This window comes from Aquila chrysaetos, chromosome 6, assembly GCF_900496995.4.
Source record: "Aquila chrysaetos chrysaetos chromosome 6, bAquChr1.4, whole genome shotgun sequence".
NCBI classification, from domain to species: domain Eukaryota; kingdom Metazoa; phylum Chordata; class Aves; order Accipitriformes; family Accipitridae; genus Aquila; species Aquila chrysaetos.
In genome coordinates, this window is record NC_044009.1 from 21,121,592 (window position 1) to 21,144,633 (window position 23,042).

The window sequence follows — 23,042 nt, forward strand, 5'->3', positions numbered from 1 at the left end:
ACATGCCCTTAAATTTCTGAAAAAATTATCCACTTTCAGGCTAAAAATGGATGGCAAAGGGAGGAAGTGACAAACCACTTTGAATACTGCACATTTCACGCTTTGACTCATGGGGAAAGATGCCCTTTGCCATGTACAATCAGTGCAAATCTAGCACACAATGAAAACATTTCTAAAACACAACCATTAAGATCTAATCGAAATTTCTGAGGACAGCAAATCATATGCCAACATCATGGAAGGGATGTGCAAAAACAGAGGACAAGATCAAGAGTTACATTTCGCAATTACACAACCTGCAATTCAGCTCTTTAACATTTCCTAATAATCGCAGAAATAGGAAGAATATCAGACAAAGAAAGGCACAACCAGTAGGAATATGAGTAAGAGCATGCGTCCAAATCAGCCTAAAAAACAAACAGAAGCCTAAGTTTGGGCTCTCAAAAATAGCAGTCTTGAATTTCCTGGTAAAGCAAACAAAAAAAAAGGTCTCTGAAATGTGTTTCCCATAATTGTATTTCTGTAAACTGCAACTTGCTTCTATCCATCGCACAGGAAGTTGTCTTGATACCTTTTATTCTCAGCCCCTTGAACGATGAGGGCTTGTTTTTCTTCTTCAAGATCTGGCCTTTCTTTTGCAACTACGATTCCAAGAAGCTGATCCTGCATTCCTTCTGAAGTTATCATGAAGTTCAATAATGTTACCTGTTAGAAGATATTTTTTTGAAAGATAGCACAGTTATGGCCAGATACAATTAAAATGCTGCTTCCTTTACAAGATGAGGTATGTATAATATCATGTAATATGCTCAGCCAAACTTTGATAGTAAATGAATTGCAGCTGAGGGTTTAAGATTGTGTTGGAAAGCTAACTCCAGGATTAACCCAGAAACTTAACCATAAAAGGGATGTGACAAGAATGTATAGAATTTCATTCTGTTCCTCAAAATTACACTGAAACTTTGAGTATCAGTGCTTCAGGTGATTAGTCCATATAACAAGAATGAACACTTTTACATGCAAGAGGGATCTACCCATTTGATACCTGTATGCATCAAGCAGCCTTCACAGAGAAAGGAGAAAAACATTTCTATGAATGGAAGATTCAACTTAACATACAGATTTTGTAAATAAATTTGGTATTGTTTGTTTTCCAGAATTGTTCCATCTAAACATCCCAGTGCAAATGGGATGCTGGCACAGTATTTTGCAAAAATATAAATAAAGACCAAGTAGATCACATTTTATGGTGTTTAGACACTTTCACCCATAAATTTTTTGCTGTTTTCATAAAGTAAGTGGTAACATACATGCTGGAGTTGTACTTCAAACTATTATTGCCTCTGCCACATATGTTTTCTCTCTTTAATGGCCTTGTTCACATGCAATTTGTGGTGGTATTATTATGGGGACATCTGTATCCTAGAATTAGGATAGCATCATGTTCTCTTTTTCATGAGAAAATAAGTGACTGGAAAAAATTATTGTTTAAAAGAATTCCAATCCCATGATATATTTATAATGGATTCACAAAAAACCCCATACTCTTGCTGAAGAAGTGGCAAAAATGTACAATATGTTACATGAGAAAGGGAAGAAATACATTACCAGCAGAAGGCTAGAAAAGAGTTTGATGCATGTTGTTCAAAACCAAGAAAATAATCTACTTATCAATCATCAAGACTGATGAAAGTATTGCTTTTAATTAATGGACTAGGTAATAGTGACTACAGATACTCTTTGGGCTTTTTTGGTGGGTACAGATGCCACTGAGTTGTGTTTCAAAAGAACATTCGCCTTGAACATAGTGATCAGTTAGAATGTGGAATACCTGTGAAGTTAATTTGTCTTGATTGGTTTCTGCCACTAATAATATCTGCAAGTTGTCCAAATATTTGAGGCTTTTTTTCATGAGTTTTGCTTGTAAAGTTAGGAGGGGTAGTATTTTAACTTTCTTAAAATACATCACTAATCATTTTTTGTTATAGTAAGCCTCAACTGAAAAAAATTTTCAGAGCACAGATAGCTTATCACATTGTTCTTTCACACAGGAATTTTGAGATGAGGTTCAGTTCTATTCGACACTAAGAATCAGTAAGATCTTCACAAGCATCACACCCTGTTTCTTCCTCACCTTATTTAACAATTTTAGTCATGGGAAATATAAGAGGGACCTAATGTTTCAAAACTTCAAGAATCTTCTATAGGCTCCATTTCTCTTCTTCAAAGTAAAAGGCTAGCTATAAACAGCATTATGAGTTAGCTTTCAATCACAGCTGCCATGCTCTGAAAGGTTGGCTGGTTCAGACCTCTGAAGTCTAAGTGCAAACTGCTATCTACCTTCTACATTTCTCCTTGGTCCCTGAGGGACAGAATGATTTTTTTTATGGACATGAATAAGTCACCTTTCCTTCAGCAGTGCTGAAAATTATCTGATTTTTTAAGTGGTTTTTTAATACATTTAATCAATAATGTTAGAAAAAAGCTACCCCAAATGGCTAATAACTGCAAATACATATCTGTGTAGTGTAAATACATGTAAATCCACGACCTATGTCTCTTTGCGGGCTTCACTATGTAAGTCACGTCAGAATTCAGTACAATCATTTTCTGTGAAATATGATAACCACATCAGTAACCATTTTCCCTGGACTCATTTCATTAACTAGCTCCTGAATAATCCTCAGGACAAATTCACCAATGGATGTTGCAATTACCTTCAGAGCAAGATACTTAGATATTACTTTTCTGCATCCTGCTCCCTGTACAAGAGCCACCATAGCTAGCTCAGCAGCGTGTGGTGTAGCTAGGAGTATACCTAACCATGCCATGAAGCAACTGCTCCTTGTTACAACAATTAACAACTTATGTCTGACTGCAGGGAACCCAACTAGAGAAGATTCATCTTTAGAAGCTTTGTATTCTGGGGAAAAAACCAACCAACCAACCAAAACAAAACAAAAAAATACTGTATTGACTGTTGATTGGCAGCTAGGAGATTTTAATTGTCTGTTAAATAAAAAACTGTTCCTAGGAAATAACCTTCATATAGTTTTTCAATGTATATGTACTCTAAGAGTAAATCTTTTGGATGTTCTTTTCCTTTCATATTTCATCTTTTTTTCTGAACATGCAGCTAATTACCTTCTTTGATAAAAGATCAACGTCTAGGTGATTTGATGTGCATTGAAGTGAACAGAAGTTATTCCTTTTCATTAATTTTTGTCAATTTTTCCTGCATCAGTACTCCTTCATTGTTGAAACAACTTACTGTTCCATTTTAGTGAATATCACAATAGTTTAAAAAGTTTTGATTTCAAGGTTTTGTGTTTCAGTATAGTCTATGTTTAACCAAAGCGTAAATTTACAATACTTTTCTATAAACAGTTCTTCAAAAATAGTAATAAATAAAAGGAGGAAAACATCTCCTAAGCAACTTCAAAAAGCCTAAACCACCAATTTTATTCTTTAAAACAGGAAACCACATTTTTTGTCCTAACATAAAAAAATAAGAATAGCTATAGTTATCAAATATATCAAATTTGTAAATATATTTTCTATCTGTTATAAACAAGGCACAATGCCAGGAATTTCTCGGGCTCCTGTCCTTAACTATACTACAGATAAAAATCATGAATATGAAAGCCTAATGTAGAGTTTGCATGTGAGGTGACTATTATATTAACTCCTTGTAAATATTTTTATAATAAAAGGTGACTAAATAGCATCAGGAGATACAGACTGGGAAAGGTGATAAAATTAATCAATTAAATTAGTAAATTCCTGACTGTATGAAAGAATGACAGTATTGCAAGGTGAAGTATTAGATATGAGAAATGTCAACACTTCTAAGATGATACCAGTCTTCCAGCAGTGTAAAAAAAAACCCACTAAGTTGGCAGGGGAGGAGGAATAAGCAAATGCCAGAAATTCTTCCCTGGTTTTAGCCAAGGACTCATTTTAAATTAAAACAGAGTTGCACATTCATTTTCAAAATTCTCACCTTAACAGATGTTTCAGGAAGATAATGTGGATTTCTCAGCTTAGTTGTAATATAAAAGCGGAATTCAGGAGCATACTCAATAGTGGAGTCTCCAAGGCAAATGCATATACTCCCTGACTGCTTAAATGTCTGTTTGAGCAAAAGTGGCTCTAGGATAGGATCGAGTTCTTCTCCAATATTCTCCAGTAGCACTTCAAAATAACATAAGAATTAGTAGGACTTTCTTGGCATTTATATTACTGTTTGACTATTCTTTATAATACATATGTATAATGTGTATTTACAGTGTGCAAACAATAAAAATATTAATCGAGTAATATCTAGAGATAAGGTTTATGCTTCCTAAGAGTATTCAGCTGATTGAAAAATGAATCAAAGAAATGTACCTTTAATTTCTTTTTCTAATATTATATCAATTTGCAAAAATGCAACTAAAATGCTATCATTATTACTGTTGTCAATGTCTTAGAACAGCAATTTAAGGCTACCATTTTTAAAAAGGGAAATAACAAATTAAATGGCACGTGCCACAGAAATAATTTTGGGTATCTAAGTTTGCTTCAGTTTTCACTGTAAGCATATGACATTGTCAAAATCAAGAAAGAAATAATGAAGAATAAACAATCCATTTCTTTACTTGTAGTCCAGTTAGGCATTGAAAAATAGCTGGAGTTGTAACCACGTTTCATTAATTTATTTCTGTTTGAGGGTAATAAGACTACTTGCAATAAAGATACTACAGAAAATACAAGAATCATTAATGATCACAGCCTAGCAATCTGATATTTATACTCTTGAAAAGCCAAATAAAAACAGCGTTACTTTTTAGAAATAAAATTATTGTAACATGAAAACAAAGAAATGGCAAATCTCTTACAGCAATTAAAGGATACAAATTAAACTGAGTATTATAATTATATTGTGCTAAGAAGTATCTTATAACCTGGGGCGAGGACTTTAATTACTATAGTACTAATTTGATTCAAAACAAGAAAAAAATTTGTTTTCCTTAACTATGATAACATTTGATACTCACTTGAGTTTCATTTTTTAGCTAATTGTGCCCCCTCCAGGTTCTTCTGTAATTTACACTTTCATTAGTCATTAACCTACCAGGACTGCCAAACTGAATGCAATTTTCCAGTGTTGTAACAAATTGAGGGTCACTGAGTTTGATTATATGCAAACTATTGGCTTTCTCCATGTTCTTTATCCATTTATTGGCTTGACCCTGAGGATCTATCATCAGAGGCCATCTTCGTGCATTACTGAAGGGAAAAATACAAACTTTCAAAATTGAAATATGAGCTCTTCAAATATTTACCTTGAAGTAGTTCTTAAGGCAATTTATTCCCTTTTGTCATTAAAACAAAAGCGCATCAGTATGAAATTGTAGCAGGCACATACTCAGGTATAATCCTTGAGGAATTTAAGAGGAGATAGATGAATCTTAAAGTTCTTTGTTTAAAAAAAATAATTTTCTTCTTTCAAAGAAAGTATTTAGAATAAGACTTCTTACTTCCTAGAAAGTTTAATTGCATTTAATTTTATAACACTTTCAAAATAAAAAGGTCTAAGTTTTGAAATTTCAAACAGCTGTGATACTCATATGCATAAGTGAGCATTTTCAAGTGAAAATTAACGGGATTTTCCACTAAAGGGACCTTTTAGAGTCAGTATAAAGGGAAATATATTAGCAGATTCAAAGTATCTACCTTTTAATCCCTAATTTTTAAGCAGCAATGGACATGAAGAGCTTCTGGATTTTATTTTTGGCAGACTTAGTAACTACTTCACAGATTTTTTGCAGTTTTCTCTACCACATATAGTTACATTACCAACATATCTAAGACTAGTGACACATGCTAATGGTCAATTACAATTACAGCAATAATCACCTAAATTAGAAACCATCTAAGCAGGCTAAAGTGAGAATTCCAAAATAAATGTAGTCCTAAAAATTTGGATCAAGGGGCCTAGTTGGATCCCAGTTGGTTAGGAGATATAATACAGTCTACTACTGGAAGGAAAACAACAGCAATACCTTTTTTTCCAAATTCAGCATGAAAAGAAATCTGTGGCCTTTATCATTATTACAAGTTAGCTTACGCACAATGACACTAGCAAATTATTTATCATTAACAATTTTTTTTAAATTGAGCCTCTCTCTCTTGAGGAATTCTGATTCACAAATAAAACTTGCAATGTTAACAGGTCTGCATCTGTGTTCTTACTTTCCTTAAAAATACTAAGATGAAATGTATGCAATTAAGTAAAACACAATTTCATTTTTGTCTGATCTTCAAATACACCTTTTCTTAGAAAGAGTGATGTTTTACAAAAGGTTTCCATAAATTGTCAACAGAAAGTGATAAGCCTTGAATTAGAAAAAGGTACAGAGCAAGTAGTTGTAGATACAATGCAAGTTCTAAAAGACAATGCTCAGACAAACTTCGTTCAATGTAATCTAAGTTCTTGCAGGCTTATTTGTTTCAAAATTGCTGGCAGGCAAAACTGTGTAATACATTAGAAACCTTGATCTTCTTTCAAGGGAGTAATTTTAAAACAGGTAAAGCCCAGTTTAAGAGAGAAAAATTCTTTATATTCTCTGTTACGATCTCTATTCCACAAACTTCTTATTAAGAACTAGGTGTAGTTGTAAGGCCTATTTATACATGTATAAGTATAACAACACACAATAATATGCATGTAACCCTTAATCCAAGGGTTCAGCTATCTGTGATTCAGGCACAGTTCTGTGAAGCACAGCAGCATGACTCCGGATTATCATTACTGAAAAAATATTTTTTTTAAGCTGTGACAGACTGGATAAGCAAAACTATGTAAGATATAAAAAGTGAAAACAAAGCTGAAACGGAAGTTTGTTGCTTGGGAATAGTAACTCAACAAGAAGTTATGGAACTTTGGAAAGAATAAAAAAGCAGAGACTGTTTTTTATTTTTTTGGCAACCGATGTCAGATGTGGCAGCTCAGCAAGATCAAGAACCAGTCCTTCACAAGAACCAGTCCTTTACAAGGAGGCCAACATTTCCCCACCTCAATGTCAGCCTTCTGGCTAGCACAAACTTATAAAGCATTCTTGATGCAGTTATGAGCAAGCTGATGTTTAGTTTAGTAGTGTTAGTCCTAACTATCGTGTATGTTTATTACTGAAAAAATAATTCTGTACTCAGAAATCGTGACTGATCCTGCTTGCAGAGTCTCTGCACAGTAAAATGTGCCCAAATAAATGTGATCCCTTAGAAGAAGGAATATATATGGAGGTAGGGAGCACAAGCACCTTAGGTTCTTTGGACTCAATGGAGATTGTGGAAGCAAGATAGAAGTTCAGGAGCAAAAGGTTTGAAAGAGAAATGTACCGTGTGTAGCAGTAGCCTGAGATTGTACATGGGATGCTACAGAGGATACTTCTGTGTTATGGATCACAAATTGGACTTGGGAGTGACCATTCACCAGCTGAAAGAGGATGGCTTTCTTCCCCCTTGTTAAATGATTTAGGAAAATGGGTCATCTGGAAGGGACCCTTTTCTGGCCTGCCCATGAGGAAGAAAGCTTTCACAGGTAAAATGCATTAAGAGATTCAGGAAATGCATTTGTAATCCACCAGGACAGCATGATATCTAAGCACACATTTAGAAAGTTAAAACGTGGGCTTTGTAAAGTTACAAGTATTTTGAATAATTTAATAAACACAGATAAGGGCAAATTTGGTAACACAGTAGGTCTGGAGAAGCAAACAGGGTTTGAAATCTGAACATCTGTCAGATGAGGCAGTAGCATCAACAGTATTAGAAGACAGTCTCACAGTAGGTAACAGTGTTCACCAATAGATCCAAAGTGTACTGAAAGAATTGCTGAGCTCACAAATTGCTAGGTGATTCATTTGCTTATGAGAACCGAAAGGGAGACCCAAGGGATATATAGCCAGGTGATTTTAAGAGTAAGATGATACAAGGCAATACAGCAATTGCAAACTGTAAACTGAACACAGTAAACATACATGTTAAGTGCATTCTGAAACAGACAATATTTACGTAGTTTGCTCATAATAATTTAGCCTGTTCTTGTTTTAAAAACAGAAATTTAAGATTTGAGAAAACCTCAGTCAAAACATACAGTATGTATTTCTTTCCCTAATTACTTCAAAGTTTCATTCATATATTATTTTCAGCATATCCCATTTCAGACTCACTGTGTAACAGACATGAAATACTTAAGACTGAATAACTGAAGAGTGGTTCTCTAATAACAACAAAACACACATAGGTTTCATCAACCATAAAAACCTTCTTCATTGATGGGAATGCATAAGCAGTCACTGTGTATGTTTGCAAATTATCCTTGAATAGGTGTCTAATTCTGCTTTTTAAAAAATTTGTTGTTATAAAAAGCTTGAGTTGCATTTTATATGGTTCCTGGGGTCCTAATATAAAATTCATCTAGCCATAAACTCATAACTACAGGCATAATATGTATCATCAATTTGAGGTAGATTCTATCTCACATTTCAAAATTAAACTCTATCATTATTTAGTTTTAAAATGCTAATCATCTTTCCATTAGTTCAAAGAGAATTTTGATCAAAGCTTTATAAAAAGTGAAGTGTTGGGATGTACTGTAGAAGTGTTGAATTCATTAACATTTGTCAACTGTTTAGCCTGAGTGATTGAATTATTAATACAGTAATTACTTTTAAAAAGTTACATATATAACGATAATCCCAGCATATCTCCTCTAACTTCAATAAGTAGTTTTGCTTCCAAAAGTACAACCAATGTAAATTTTTAAAGTCAAGTGAAAGTACGTTGAGGTTCTTTAGCTAGTGCATTATTTTTGTCTTAGCTGTTTCATTTTGCACTTTGTCACCTATCCAGTTGCCAAAGCTGAAGTATTATCCACATGTTTATGCTTCCAAAGGTTAACCCTATAACAGACAATTTCACTTATGTGTGACAACCTAACATTCACTCTACAGTAAAAGAAGTATTCATTCACCAGGGCTATACAACATTAGACTCCTCAAACAGTGAGAAGAATTTTCATGTAAACAGTACCAAAAATTAAAGATTTCTATTTGTAAGTTTCTGCACTAGCATACTGTAAAAAAGATGCATAAACGTTAGGTACATGTTATCACAGACTTGACAACCATTAACCTGGCTATGGAAAAGAATTGTAAGAATTATTTATTCATTATCCAGAAAAGAGAACCAACGAACATGAAGTAAATGGGTAGCAATCACAAACAGAAAAGCAGTTAAAGCAACATTGTTCCACGGTCAATTCAGATTCAGCTGTGCTAAGAACAAAACCTAAAAGTGAAGTCAGTAGCAATGCATTAGCAAGCATACTGGACAGAACCGAGAGGTTCTTTGTTTACTGTCATAACAAATGCAAGTCCAAATGAAAATCATAACTGCTTATGCAAGGTCACAAAGCTCAGCCTATTGCAAGCACCCAGCTCTCTATTTAACAAAACTGTCAGTGCCATACATATCTCAGTCATCAGCAGGCACATTAATCTAAAGCTAATCACTAGTGAGCTGTAGATATTTCTAGGTTAAAACATTAACATGGTCAGTTCCCATGCTATATGTTGTCATACAAATCACTGATGTTTGCACTGATTGTTACATTGATATATACCAGATGAACTCTGCCCAGACAAACGTAATTCTGGTGACTGATGCGAGACACAGATGTGCATGTATTAGAACACAACATAAGAATGTAGAATCACCTTAAAAGTGAAATGCAAGAACATTAGATTTAGAGTTTATGGGATCCATATTTTCTTTCTATGAGGAATTTTGAGATTCAGAATTTGTTTCACTTTCTAAATAAGAATGAGAATATCTTGAAATATGCAGAATTTTAAAAAGTTTTCGATCAATGTATCGTTAGATAAAGTCAAAGTATTTTATTTGGATGTAGCTTAAGATAATTACAAAAGGGAATGTTTAAAAACAAAAAGGGAATTTCAAAATGAAAAATAAATCCTTCTTTCCTTATAAGAACTTTCTTCAACTTGTGATATAAGACTATTGCCATACTAACTACACACAATAGGAAACTACAATTGCAACTGCCAAGCTTTTAATTATAAATGGTATTTAGTAAATTCCAGCACTCCAAAGATGCAATCAGTTTTCTGCTATGAATTCACATTTTAATAATTTTTTTTTCAAGTTCTTTGAGGACTGGACTTGGTGCAAATACTTTGTGGCGCCCCATTCATAATGCCTACTAAAGAGGTCCCTACGCTAACCCAAAACTCAAATCTCTCAGCTTCTGTCTAGGAATATGCCAGGTTTCTCCACTCCAGAAGGGATCCTAGAAATGACTAGTCTGTATGAAGTATTGATAGGGGAATGAGGCCCTAAAGAAAACAGACTCCAAATTGTCAGTACAGATACAGGTTTTCACCTTTCATCAAATATCTAAACCTATCACATAGATGAGGAAGACCCATATCTAACTCCCAACTGCCTGAAGTGATGTGAAAGCGCACCTTTCTGAAATCAGGGGTTATTGCAGGAAAGGCCTATCTCACCTTTACTTGTTGAAGCAGTTTAGAAGTACATAGAATAAAAGGCAAGAAACAGAGGAAGAAACTGGCAAGACTGTATGGTTGGGATCATCCTCTGTAAGAAAGAAGACTAGAAATTCTCTCCATTCTAGCTTTTTGCACCTCCCTTACTTCAGTAGAAGATATACATGGGCCTTTTTTTGTTGTTTTGTTACTATGCCCTAGCAAAATAAAGATTCGGCTCATCAGTGTAAAAACCAACATTTCCAAAACGTCAGGGCTTTGCACACTAAATACATTACAAGCCTGGATGTTAAAATCTCCTACCAGTTGGCAACATAAACTGGAAAACTGTTTACAGAGAAGCAATCAAGACATTATCTGTAGTATTTCCAGTGCCATCTTAGGGAAAAAGTGTGTGACGCTCATAGAAAGATTAGCAAAATAATCTTCAGTACCTCTGCAGAAATACCTCTTAGCAGCAAATGATGCCAGCATATTTCTTTAAAATTAAAGAGCTTTAGCTTTTTAAAGGAGAATTACTTCCATATCTACTGATTATACTACAAGAATAGTATTCAAAATTCTATTCCTGAAGCGTTTTAGGATGTCTTAAACTGAATCCAGTGTGCAGCATGTTTGTAAAAACAAAAAAGGGGGGGAACCAGGGGAAGGTATCATTATAGCAATCCATAGGAGTTACAAATGAGGGGAGTGAATTCACAGATTTAAAAACTTTACAATGTAAAGTTTAAAAAGTATTATTAGTATTTCTTATAAATTTAAACACTACAGTCATTGTATAATGCTAGTTGTTAAACCGGATATACAGTAGAAAACTGTCTATAAAAATAACTGAAAACTATGTTGTAAGAAGCTATTTAATGAAAATTATTCATTGCCATTTTCCTTTCTTTTTTTTTTTTTTTTTTTTTTTACTTACGAGATAATGATGCCATTATCAATAGAAAACGTGTCAGAAGGTAGTCCAGCAATATTCCAAGCTCTGATCTCCACTGGTTCTCCCAGGGTATTTGTTAAGGAAAAATCATCAGAACAAGGAATGTCTTTTGTTTTACATAGCAATGCCCACTCTTTAGTTTGCATCTAGATAAGATGAAAACAAATATTAACTGAAGTTCTGACTATTCATAAAATTTTCAAACTACTAAAACCCATATTTTTCAACCCATTTCCCGTAACAGTTGCTACATACAAGATCACTATATCTACAAATAGAAACTCATCCTTCTTTATAAAATGTCTAAAAATGTCTCTAAAAATGCCTTTGTATGTGATTTCTATATATGAAATACAAGTTTATTTGGTCAGAGCCTTGGTATGATTTTGTTTACCATCTCAGCAGTAGTCTTCTATACTATAAAATGAGTGTAGAACAAATGCACATATTCTAACTAAAAAAAAAATTTAAATCTTCATTATTTAACTCTCAGGACACATATAATGAGCACTTCTCAGGACTTAACCAAACTTAACAACAATGATTCAGAATTGCTTTTCACTCTCTATATCATCTAACTCACTACAGTTGTGTAAACTATACATGTTTGCATGGTGCGTAATAATAATGAAGACATACACCTTCAAATATGTAAACCAAAAAGCATATTCCACTAGGAAGAATGCTTCTAAAGAAAGGAAATGTATAGAAATAGCATGTTCCTGTGAAAGGTACAATCTTGTATGAAAGCTATGTACAAGGTCAAAGAAATGTGCTGTAGTATTCTAAACTAAAAACTAGCTGGCAAAGCCTCAAGCAACAAAACTCAGAAATACAGTGTTAAAGGAAATGGTCTAAGGGCTAGAGACATGCACAGAGATGGTGAATGAAGGATTCATTAATTTGCGTAAAACAAAGTTGATATTCCAAAAGATATCTTAACTTTTTCTCTTATGAAAACTGCAGGGGAGAAAAAAAAACAAAACATAGCAGCAGACAAAATGAAGAGCTGCACAAAAGTGATTATGCTATCCAACAATTTCTGAAAGAGATACCTAACTAACATGTGTCTCACAATCATGAGAGTAAGAATAAGTAAGCAGGAATCCATACCTGCTGTTACACAAAGAAAGAAACTGTGCAGTCAGAGAGAATGAAATTACACTAAACTTTTCAGATGAAACCACTATGTATTCAATTTTAGTGAATAATCATGCAGATGTCTCTGCCTTTTATGCATATCATCTGCACCTGTATCTACACTTGCCTGGTAGTTCAGCACCTCTTAAGATGTTTCACCAAAGGTACTCCTACCTACCCAGACACAATGTTATACACAATGCAGGTTATAAGCATAAAAGAGAACACTCACTCAAAATTATGTAATTTGGAATTGTAAAAACTGCTGACTATTTATTCACACTATAAAAACTCACACCATAAACTCTCATTCTATAAAGTTTTAAAATAGTAACATCACAACATGGACATTGTGAAGAAAATAATTGAAAGAACAGTACAAAATTTTCTAAAGAAAAATGGACAAAGGAAGTACATTGGGGGAAAAGTAGAAATAAGGATTATATCCAAATTCTATGTTCAAATGAGGTACATGGATTTTTTTTTTTTTTCTTACTTAATTTTTAGCAAATTTTGATACCCTGGACCTGATTTTCAAAAGAAATGGACGTTAATTTCTTTGGCTGAATTCACTTGCAGGTTTTGGTGTTCAAAAACTTTCAAAGTCAGGGTAATTCTGACATCCAAAATTTCTTATATCTAAAATCAGCTTCCATGTCAAAATCTTTTTGTATTCAGAACTTCCGTTTATTTCACTAAGAGTTACAGGCACAAATCTGCTATGTCATTGAGCTACTGTATCTTCTGTCTCTTTTCATACAGAATTACTCCACTTTCAGAACTTGCTTAATTGTGCTGCTGCTGAAATAGAAGCCAATTCTGTTTTCTTTGAAGTTACAGAGAATTTAGCCATTGAATGGAATAGGAATAACCAGAGCCATGAGGTATAAAGTTACTGGCAATTGCTTTAGAGAAGAAAAGGAACCAAAGGACTCCATGCTTTACACAGCAGTAAGTATTATACAGTAGAACAAAGGAAGAACTTCCCCAGAGTGTCCTATAAACAAAACTCAAAATCCTACAATACAGTTTCAGTTCCAGTTTCACTTACGAATTCTATTAAAACATTACTTAGCAACAACTGAAAACATCAGTGTTATCAACATTCTTCTCATACCTAACTCAAAAACATAGCATTGTACCAGCTACTAGGAAGACAATTAAGTCTATCCCAGCTGAAACCAGGACAATAATTTAAAAATATAAACTTTCTTTTAGAAGAAAAATTAATAAAATTTAGATTATTATAAAACACCGGGACAAAAATCACTGTATGTATTACTTGTCTGTAGCTGGATGTAAAGGCTCCTAGGTAAGCTACAATTCCCGATGAAATAAGTATATCTCCAGTCAAATTGATGTACTGCCTTCCCAGCTCCAAAGCAGTCTCATGCCAGCGAGTTTTCTCACCCCCAAGGCCACCAATCAACTGTTCTGCTCGCTGTAGTTTTTTGCTGCATGAGTCAACCTCAGAATAAAAAAAATTGCTGATTATATTACATGATCACTTTAAAGACATTTTACAAATAATAAAAGCAATTCAAGGATTATTTTCCTGTGCAGATGTTTTCTTAAGTAATTTCATCAAATAGAAAGAAAACACCTTCTCATTATAATGGAAATGTTTAAAGAACAAAAACAATCTTGGTACCAGCACAGTAAAGTCTATTCAGTTACATTGTTATCTAAATAAAGGAAGACCACCAGTATAAAACATGCCATTCAAAATAGCTCTGTATGCGATATGGAAAATATTAATAGTCAAGGAAATTATCTACATGTCATAAAAGAAGCAAAAACACCTTAAAGAGATCACTGTCTCATGAAAGTAGGTACGTCCTTTTCTGCAAAAAACACATCCTTATGAATACATAATCTGCATTTCTGGTGTCAGTTTTTAACTATGCCATCTTTCCAGGCATGTTTATAATCTAACAAAAAAAATATGATTTAACAAGAATTTAATCTAGCTGTTAGAATTCTTTACTATCTAGTAGAGACACATTTCAGCCATGGGATATAGGAGGAAAATGATGCCAACTCTTGCTGCTGTTACAATCCTCTCTCTCTTCTGGTAACCATAGCAGCCAATTTACACCACAGTAACAAACCGCTTGTGTAGTTTATCCATCCCTTTTACTTCCAAACCATATCAGGAAGCAGAAGAAACACGCAAAGAGCTGACTTCAACTACAGACAAGAATTAAGACTCCATTTCAAATTCCAATACTGTTTTGGTAAAAAAAAAAGCTCAAGATGAGGTACTCCAAATCTTAAAAAAAATTCCATCTTCTAAACATTGCCTATTTCTGCACACATACCAGCTATTTAACAGTCAGGAACATAGTTTACCAAAAACATTCTCAAAACTGCATTAGCACCGAATGCATAAATAAACTTTCAAAACTTTAAATGTACTGACTTACAAGTTAATAGATGAATCAAACTCTTAGTACAAATCATTGAAAATTTATTTCCTCACAAGAAAGCAGATATGAGTGAGAATGTAGGAGAGGGATATCAATTAGTAAATTCATAACATCTGCATTTTCTATTACTTCAAAGCATTTATTCCCCAAGTTTTGCCCATTTATAACTTCAAAACTATTACACCTAACTAAAAAGATAGTTATCTAAAAGTATGACTTGTTCAACATATTGGCAGTTAAAAGGAAAAATACCATTTGACAAAGAAGCAAATTTTAAATAACTTTTCTGGATATCAGTAGAACAATAGTTCATCTTTTGTTTGCATTATATACCTGATTTTCCAAGTCAGCCTTCTCCTGTTTCTTGGATTCCAGCGCCTGCTGGAGTACAGCCAATTTATCTTGAACCTCCCTCAGGTCTGCTTGTTTCTTTCTTAGACCATCCATAGCAATCTTTAATTTTCCTTCAGCTTGATTCAACTTTAGCTTTTTGGGTGCAACATTTTTTGTCACTCTAAATAAAGTCAAAGAATAAATTAAACATCCGAAAGATACACCCTTACTCCAGGGTTACTATTAAAAAATGAACATAGGAAAGATGAAGGGAAACCTCAGCAACTCAGTAGCTCATGCAATATTCCATTTCATAATTTGATGATATCTGAAGACAATTGGTTTTTACTTAATCACTTGTTTTTCTGCTGATACTGACTGATTTATGCAGTTTCTGCAATTTTTTCTGTAATAACAGGTAACAATTAAAAACAAAAAGGGTCATGCTTCCAAACTGTGTCCCATTTGATCACAATTTAGAATCCATTATGGATTTGTGCCATTAGAAACACACAAATAATCATATATATTAAGTAACACTCACAGACACTGTACACATGCATACAGCCAACTATGTACACAAAATAAAAGAAAAAAATTAACAGCTTTTCACATCCAAGGATCTATTTTCCAGTTTTGAGGATTTCAATCTTTTACACAGATATTTTTGTGAGGAGACTATTGGAAATAACATATAACTGAAAACATATTGTTCATCTTTCCAAAAACAACAAGCAAGAAAATACGCTAGAATGTCCCTATGCTCAACTGAAATAATATTTCACAATTAATGAATCCCCTCTCATACTGGTGTAAGTTGCAGATCTCCTTTAAAGTCTACCTTTTTAGTTAATTTTCTCTCTAACTGATATTTGTTAATAGTTATTCTCAAACTGAGAACCCTACCAAGTATGCATTTACTAATCTTTTAGTCAAGTAACAAAATAGCCTCTCAAATGAAGGCATGCACTACCTACCATGACTCAACTTTCAAAATGCAAGTTGACCTTAGTCACCCAGTGCTGATGTACTGTTAAATGTGAGTGCCAGATGTTTCAAATTAGGAATTATCATAAAAAATACGCACACTTTTTCAGTGCATCAAATACAATGTGTAACAAAAAATATCCTTTGGGCTTGATATGACTACCAGAAACTTCCAAAGACATTTCAATAATGCCTCTATTTTGTGCAACACGCTATAAGGAAGTTAACTTTATTCACTAACAGAACAGATTGCTGCTCCCATGCCGCCTTAGAAAAATTCAGAACTGAAAATCAGGCTCTACACCTTAACATCAGGTATGTTACATGAATGAATCTTTATGACTGCTTGTTTGCACAAGTTTCCCACTAGTAAGAAGTAATTTCACATCTCTTTTGGTGTTAAAATAAACTGACCTCTTCAATCAAATTTATTTTAACCTTTTTTTTTATTTTTATACATACTTACGTATCATAAAATTCCATGGCTATGACCCATTTGCACAGACCCTCTGCTGCCGTGGAAGCATTTCGAATCTTGTCTGGTACAAACTCAGGATTTGTAAGATACTGTTTTCTTATGATAGCCATGTAAGCTGGGGGAATGTTATCCTTGTCATATACATGAAGAGACTGAAGAAATCTTATGTCACCCAGAAGTCTCTTAGCAGGACCCCAGAAATCCTCAATTTTTTTTCCAGAACCTGTTGGATCTGGAATCCTATCGGCTTTGATGCCTTTAAGGATGCATATAGCTTCCATTACAAGCTTGACACCAGCAGGAGGACTCTTCATGGACTTAACCACTGTAATATCCTTAAAATAATAATTAAAAAAACACCCTTAGAGCTCTGAACATAGGTAGATTAATTCTTCTTTTACAATAAAAATAATAACCCTTTTTATGTCAAGATAATATTTTTCCATATAACTTTGCTATTCTCATACTTGATAATTTTAAATACACTATGATCTCAAGTTTATAGCGCAAGCCTGGATAGCCCGTACATATACATCTCATTTTCTTTTTGCAAATTTTTATTTCTTTTTTCTCCATTTTATCTAGTCCTTTCTTTAAGGTACTATGCAGGTTAAGCTAATGCTGACATCTAAACAAAAATATCTGAAATCTAGTCAACAATCAGTTTAGAGGAGACAAGAAATTCCTATCTGTAATTCATTTTTAGTTGTACATTTTCTGCTCCTAATTTAGTACTGGGCATTGCACCTCTGTTAAGAGTTCCAATATTCCAGTATTATTATGCTCTACCCTTCAGTTCAGGCTCTAACACAATACTTCCAAGCTTACAGGATCACATGAGCAGTGAATTAGTAGATTTAAGATAACAAGGTAAAAGCTGCCTTCAACCCATAACTAAAGTTCTATGCGCTTCAAGTACAGAAAATAAATCAGTTAGTGTTCTGGTCAGTTATTAAACTCCAAGAGTGAGCTGAATGAGGGAAGAGGCAGCTAAAAGGAAGAAAACTATTGAGTAAGAAGCACTGATTATAAGAAATAGCAGGAAATGAATAAGCAAAGTTTTAACTGCAAATATAGAATAATAATATAAAAGAATGAAACACTTCTACATATATGTATGTATACAACTAATTAAGCAAGAGGTTTGTAAACTAAAGATTTATGAAGAATAATCTCTCTTACTCCTCCCAAAGAATAACTCTGCATGGAAATTCAAATATTCTTTCTAGGAGCTTTTCTCAGAGAATACATACTCCAATAAATTAAAGGATTTCTAGATTCTCATATTTATTTTACCAATTAGTGTTAGATTTTGAGAGCTTGCCCATGGGTTTTTTTGAGGTCTAAACCAATTTAGGTAGAAAGAGGTATCTTTTGAGTTCTGGGAATGTTCACTTGTGCCACAAAAACCAGAGAAATGTTAAGACTGGATTTAAAAAAAAGACCATTATTTCATTGAAACTCTGAACTACTGTTCCTGGAGCTACAAGCTGCTTTTTTAAAAAAAAAAAAAAAAAAAAAAAAAAAAAAAACAAACAACAACAAAAAAACCACCAACCAACTAACCAACAACTGCAACCACAGAAGTGAAAAGGAGAGGGAAACAAGAGCAGGTAAATAAAGCCAGGAAATGTCAATGAGGTGGTCATTTCAAGAAGTTTCTAAATTATAAAACTGTGTAAGCGTAATGTAAAATCTGAAAATGCAGACATTCCATGCTTTTGTATATCTGAATACCTCTCCAGTCTGTAAATATATATTGTTAGCCATACCTGCGCAGTGAGAGTGTCAAGGGCAGCCAGAGCACTTTCTAAACAAGGCATGGCTTGTGCTAAGTCAGCATCACATTCATCTTTGATGGCTTTTGCAGCCATAGCCTGCTCATTTGCCACTGCTTCATCAGCTTTCACAACTTTTTCAGTTTTGGCTACTTCCAAAGATTCTTTTTGAATAACGACCATCATCTCATCAACCTGCTTGCTAGCTTCCCGTAACTGAGGTTGCAGAGCTTCCAGCTCAGACTGCATCAAGGCTACTTGGGATGCAGCAGAGTTCAGTTTCTCCAAGCCAACTTCATATCTTCTTTTCATTTTTGTCACCTTACTGAAAATAAATAGTACTTTATTACAAAGATATTTTATCAGTACTTGATCACTTCATTCATTGGGATCCATTCCCCAAATTTCTCATTACTCTGAATAATCAAATGCTCTGCCAATCTTGTTTGATCTGTTTAACAAATAGTAAAAATAGCAGGAATTACTTGAGCCATAGTCTTGAACTATTCTATCATACATACGCAGAGACTAGGATATAGATAAATAAGTGATCACTTATAGGTAAATAAGCGATTGTTAAGCTTCTGCCTCTTTGCTGACAGGAGCTACAAAATCAAGATGACGCAGTAGTAACAGACAAGAAAAGGAGATGGAGGAGATGTGGATACACTCATGAAGATTGTTACTTGAAGTGAGGTTGAAATAGGATTAATATAATGAGGAAAATCATTTTAGCAGAAGAATGTGAATGGGTCTGGGGACAGCCAACAGTGTCAGAATCAAGAAATTCCAAAGGCATTGAATCACTACGTTCAAAACTGTATTCTTTTACTCCTCGAATTTCTTACTGCAGGTAGTGTTTCACACAGCCTGTTGATCAAATTAAGCACTTGTCTTTAGTGTTATGGTAGTGTCACATCAATAAGAAGGAGAGGAAAGAAAAAGGAACTTTCCCTCACCAGCCATGAGAATAGAACAGATGTGCACATGCATACAGATGTCCTTTCTGCATAGGCACAGCACAGCTGAACCCTACTAGCTAGCCAATGACACCTAGCAACTTGGAAGCTGGTTTCCCAAATGTCATCTTCCCTAGATCCCCAGAGAACCACAGAGTAAGCAGGCTGCATTAATTACTCTGGTAGCATAATATACATAATCAACATATAGCAACATCACCACGGATGTTAGAAGTGGTCTAATGCAAGTATATTTTGAGACCATCGAGTCAGACCTTTTGTCCAATAAGGAAGCATGTGTCCAAAGAGTACATTTTATCCATCTACCATTCTGTCATTTAAATTAATTGAAAACAATTCACTTGTTTTGTTCAGATTAGCTATAAAAGATAGAAAATAATATTTTGGTGAACTTGAGTTCCTTTAGAAAAGGTCACATTGTAAATCCTTACGTGCGTTTCTTTTCAAGTAGACTTTTAAAAGTGGAGATCAATTCCAAGTATGAAGTAGGTGTAACGTAGTTGCGTCTTTGAAGCTCCGCATGGTAGAAGTCAGATAAAACAATGGTAGATGTATGAAAGCTTTTACACATATCAATACACCCACTTCGAGTTTCTTCTGACATTTCAACATCTTCCAAGAAGTGAGAAGCAACAGCTTCTAATGCATCTTCGGGCCATGTCTAAAAAATGAATACTTTCTCTTATTCAGTACTTCACACTCATAAATCTCAAAACATTTTTCAAAAAAGTACCTTTACCCCATTTCATAGATAAAGTTACTTAGTGTCCTAGGCACAGAGAAGTAACTTCATGATGAAAAGATCATCAAATAGTACAATAACAGAACTGGAAAGAACCAAACTACTCAGGGATTCAGTTCAAGCCCACTGTCTCGTTTCACCCAATTGAAATAGTGTTACTGAAAGGAAAACTGCATTTTCAGTATGTCCATACGTGTGTGTAACTGTCTCTGCTCTTCCTCTTCAAAATAACCTTTAGAGTACTACATTTTAAAACTTGATGAAATTTAAGTTCCTCAAATTGTTTATATGATTAAATTCTACATCTTAAAAATTCTAAGGTCTTTTGCACATAACAGTCAGATAGAATGTATTTCCATCACAGAGTAGTGGGGAAAGATCTGGTGTTCTGCAACAAAAGATGTCTATTTTTGACAAGTGTTTCAGTTTCAAATGTTTTTGGCACCCTAGATTCTGGTAGTCAGGGTAATAGAAGAAAACACTACATATTTAAATCTGTAATGTCTACAGTGCCATGTTCATTCAGTTCTACTCTTATACCACAATCACAGTTATTTTCTTGATGATTTTGCATTCAGCCTATACTGGCCTTTATTACAGTCAGAACGGTTCTAATGGCGTAAACAATTTAAAACATGACACTAAGAAAATTCAACGTATTTTTCATTGCTAACTTGACCAAAGAGAATTACTTGCTACAAAAAGGGTTGAAGTCATGTTTCTATTGCATTTCCATTAGAATAACAAGGCCAGCAAAAGTTTTGGTTTTACCTGAAACCAGTCTAGCGTGCAGCAGTTGACAAGAGCTGGAAATTTACGAAGACGATTACGGAAAGCATCTCCAATGGGACTCATTGCCAGTACTATATGAAGCTGATTTCGACAGCGATCAACAAACATGTTAAAAAGAGCTATAGGACTGCCATCCGTCTGTTTGGTCCTGTCCCGTTGGCGATCTACTTGACGCATTTGTTCACAAATTTCTTGTTTTTCATCTATTGCAAAGAGGTTTGGCACTTCACCTGCATTTAATAAGTTGTTAATGTCTTCTAAGAATGATTCCTTTTTTATCTGTGTATCTGTGAACAAGAAAACTCCCTGCATTTCCCCTTCAGTAGATTTTCTTAGTATGACTTTTAAGTCTTTATGCCACTCATTGACACCATAACTTTTAGTTATTTCAACCTGAAAAAGGTTGTATTCAGCCATGTGGGCTGCTAATCGAGTAAGAGATTGTCGACCACTACCTCCAACACCAACAAGGAGGGCATGGCTGCGAGGCTGTTTCAGAATACGGGAAATTCTACAAATATGTTCTATAGCAAATCGGAACAAGACAAGCTGCATCGGCTTTTTGCTCATGTTATTAAACTCTTCAAGGTGACTCTCTACAACTATTCTCAATTGATCCACATCACTAATCTCCCTGTATTTAGTGTCCTCTCTCTTAGGGTCATGAAAATCACAAAACATTAAGCTACGTAAGTCATCTTCTTCCACTCTGCCATCATTGTTGAAGTCCAGATTCTGGAAAAGTTCATGGAAGTCTTCATGTAAGTAATTTTTCACTACTTCTTGGATAAAACCAACAAGCCAAGCCCGGTCAGGATTATCCACCAAGCGATCATAATACACTCTAAGAACCTGTATAATAAAAATGTAATTCTTTTAATAGTTGCTTCTGCTCTTGAATGTATACTTCTTTTAAGCAAGATTAAAAAAATGCAATTCTGAGAAAGGCTTCAAAATATAAACTATCTTAAACTCACTGCATAGAAAAAAAAACCAAAATAGGTATTTAGAATTAATTTGAACAGTTGAGCCCAATAATATTACTTCTGAAATAAAGTGAAAATTCATATGGAAAGACATATACACACACATATACATATATATATTTATAAACATTATTACATAAGTGCATAAAAGGCTGCTGCAAAGAGGAAGGGAACACGTTGGTCTTTCCACTACAGCTAGATAGGACAAATTATGGGTTTCTATTTAAAGAAAGATGACTGCAGCTGGATATTAGAAAATGTTTTAAATGAAAAAGATAGTAAAGAACATTAATAGATTGCCTGGAAGTCTGAACATCCTTCATCTTCAGAGAATTGTAAGAAATTTTCAGAAAAAAACACTTCAAAAGTTACTGTTCCTTTCTTTATGTGGTCCTACTTTGGGGAATGACAATGGACTAGATGATCATGAAAGATCTCTTCCATGGTCACTTTATGCTGATTTGATTCTATGAGCTAAAGCTAAATATTTAAAAAGCAACAACTATCAATGACTTTACTTTCTTTCAAACCAGGAAAAAACAAAGAGCAGATATCACTTATATGGGGTTTTTTCCTCTTGTTTTTAAAAGGGATGTTTCACTTGAGCTCTTTCAGTGTGTCTATCCTATAATGACTGAAAGACAGGAAGCATTTGCTGAAGTCAGTAAGCTCAAGAATTTCTTCTAAAGGCAGTCCAGAAGTAAAGAAAAAAAAAAAAAACCAAACAAGTAGGGACTAAATATTATATCACTCAAAATTTCCAGTGACCCAGGACTACTTGCTGTTCTTCTCACTGTTGATTTGGGTTTTTTGGAGGAAGAAGAGAAGAAATAGAAAGGACTGTGCAGGCATTCAAAGCAGCAAATAGAGATTACATAATCAC

General features: G+C 34.1%; 1 protein-coding gene and 1 long non-coding RNA gene across 4 annotated transcripts in view; one reads left to right on the top strand and one right to left on the bottom strand.

The window, feature by feature from the left end:
* Window positions 1–23,042, bottom strand: part of DNAH7 (dynein axonemal heavy chain 7) — a 127,416-nt gene that overhangs the window by 36,464 nt on the left and 67,910 nt on the right. The window contains 10 exon segments of the mRNA XM_030017391.2: window positions 572–705; window positions 4,004–4,194; window positions 5,117–5,271; window positions 11,497–11,660; window positions 13,937–14,122; window positions 15,417–15,597; window positions 16,870–17,216; window positions 18,654–18,984; window positions 20,071–20,300; window positions 21,153–22,025. Coding sequence (XP_029873251.1) covers window positions 572–705; window positions 4,004–4,194; window positions 5,117–5,271; window positions 11,497–11,660; window positions 13,937–14,122; window positions 15,417–15,597; window positions 16,870–17,216; window positions 18,654–18,984; window positions 20,071–20,300; window positions 21,153–22,025 — 2,792 coding nt within the window.
* LOC121233369 lies at window positions 705–21,582 on the top strand. 3 transcript variants are annotated; one of them, XR_005932588.1, is made up of 4 exons: window positions 705–784; window positions 12,481–12,599; window positions 13,495–13,605; window positions 21,121–21,582. It is a non-coding gene; the product is annotated as an uncharacterized LOC121233369 (long non-coding RNA). The 3 variants fall into 3 exon arrangements; XR_005932586.1 differs by lacking the exon at window positions 21,121–21,582 and having other exon boundaries at window positions 13,495–14,072; XR_005932587.1 differs by lacking the exon at window positions 21,121–21,582 and having other exon boundaries at window positions 13,417–13,502.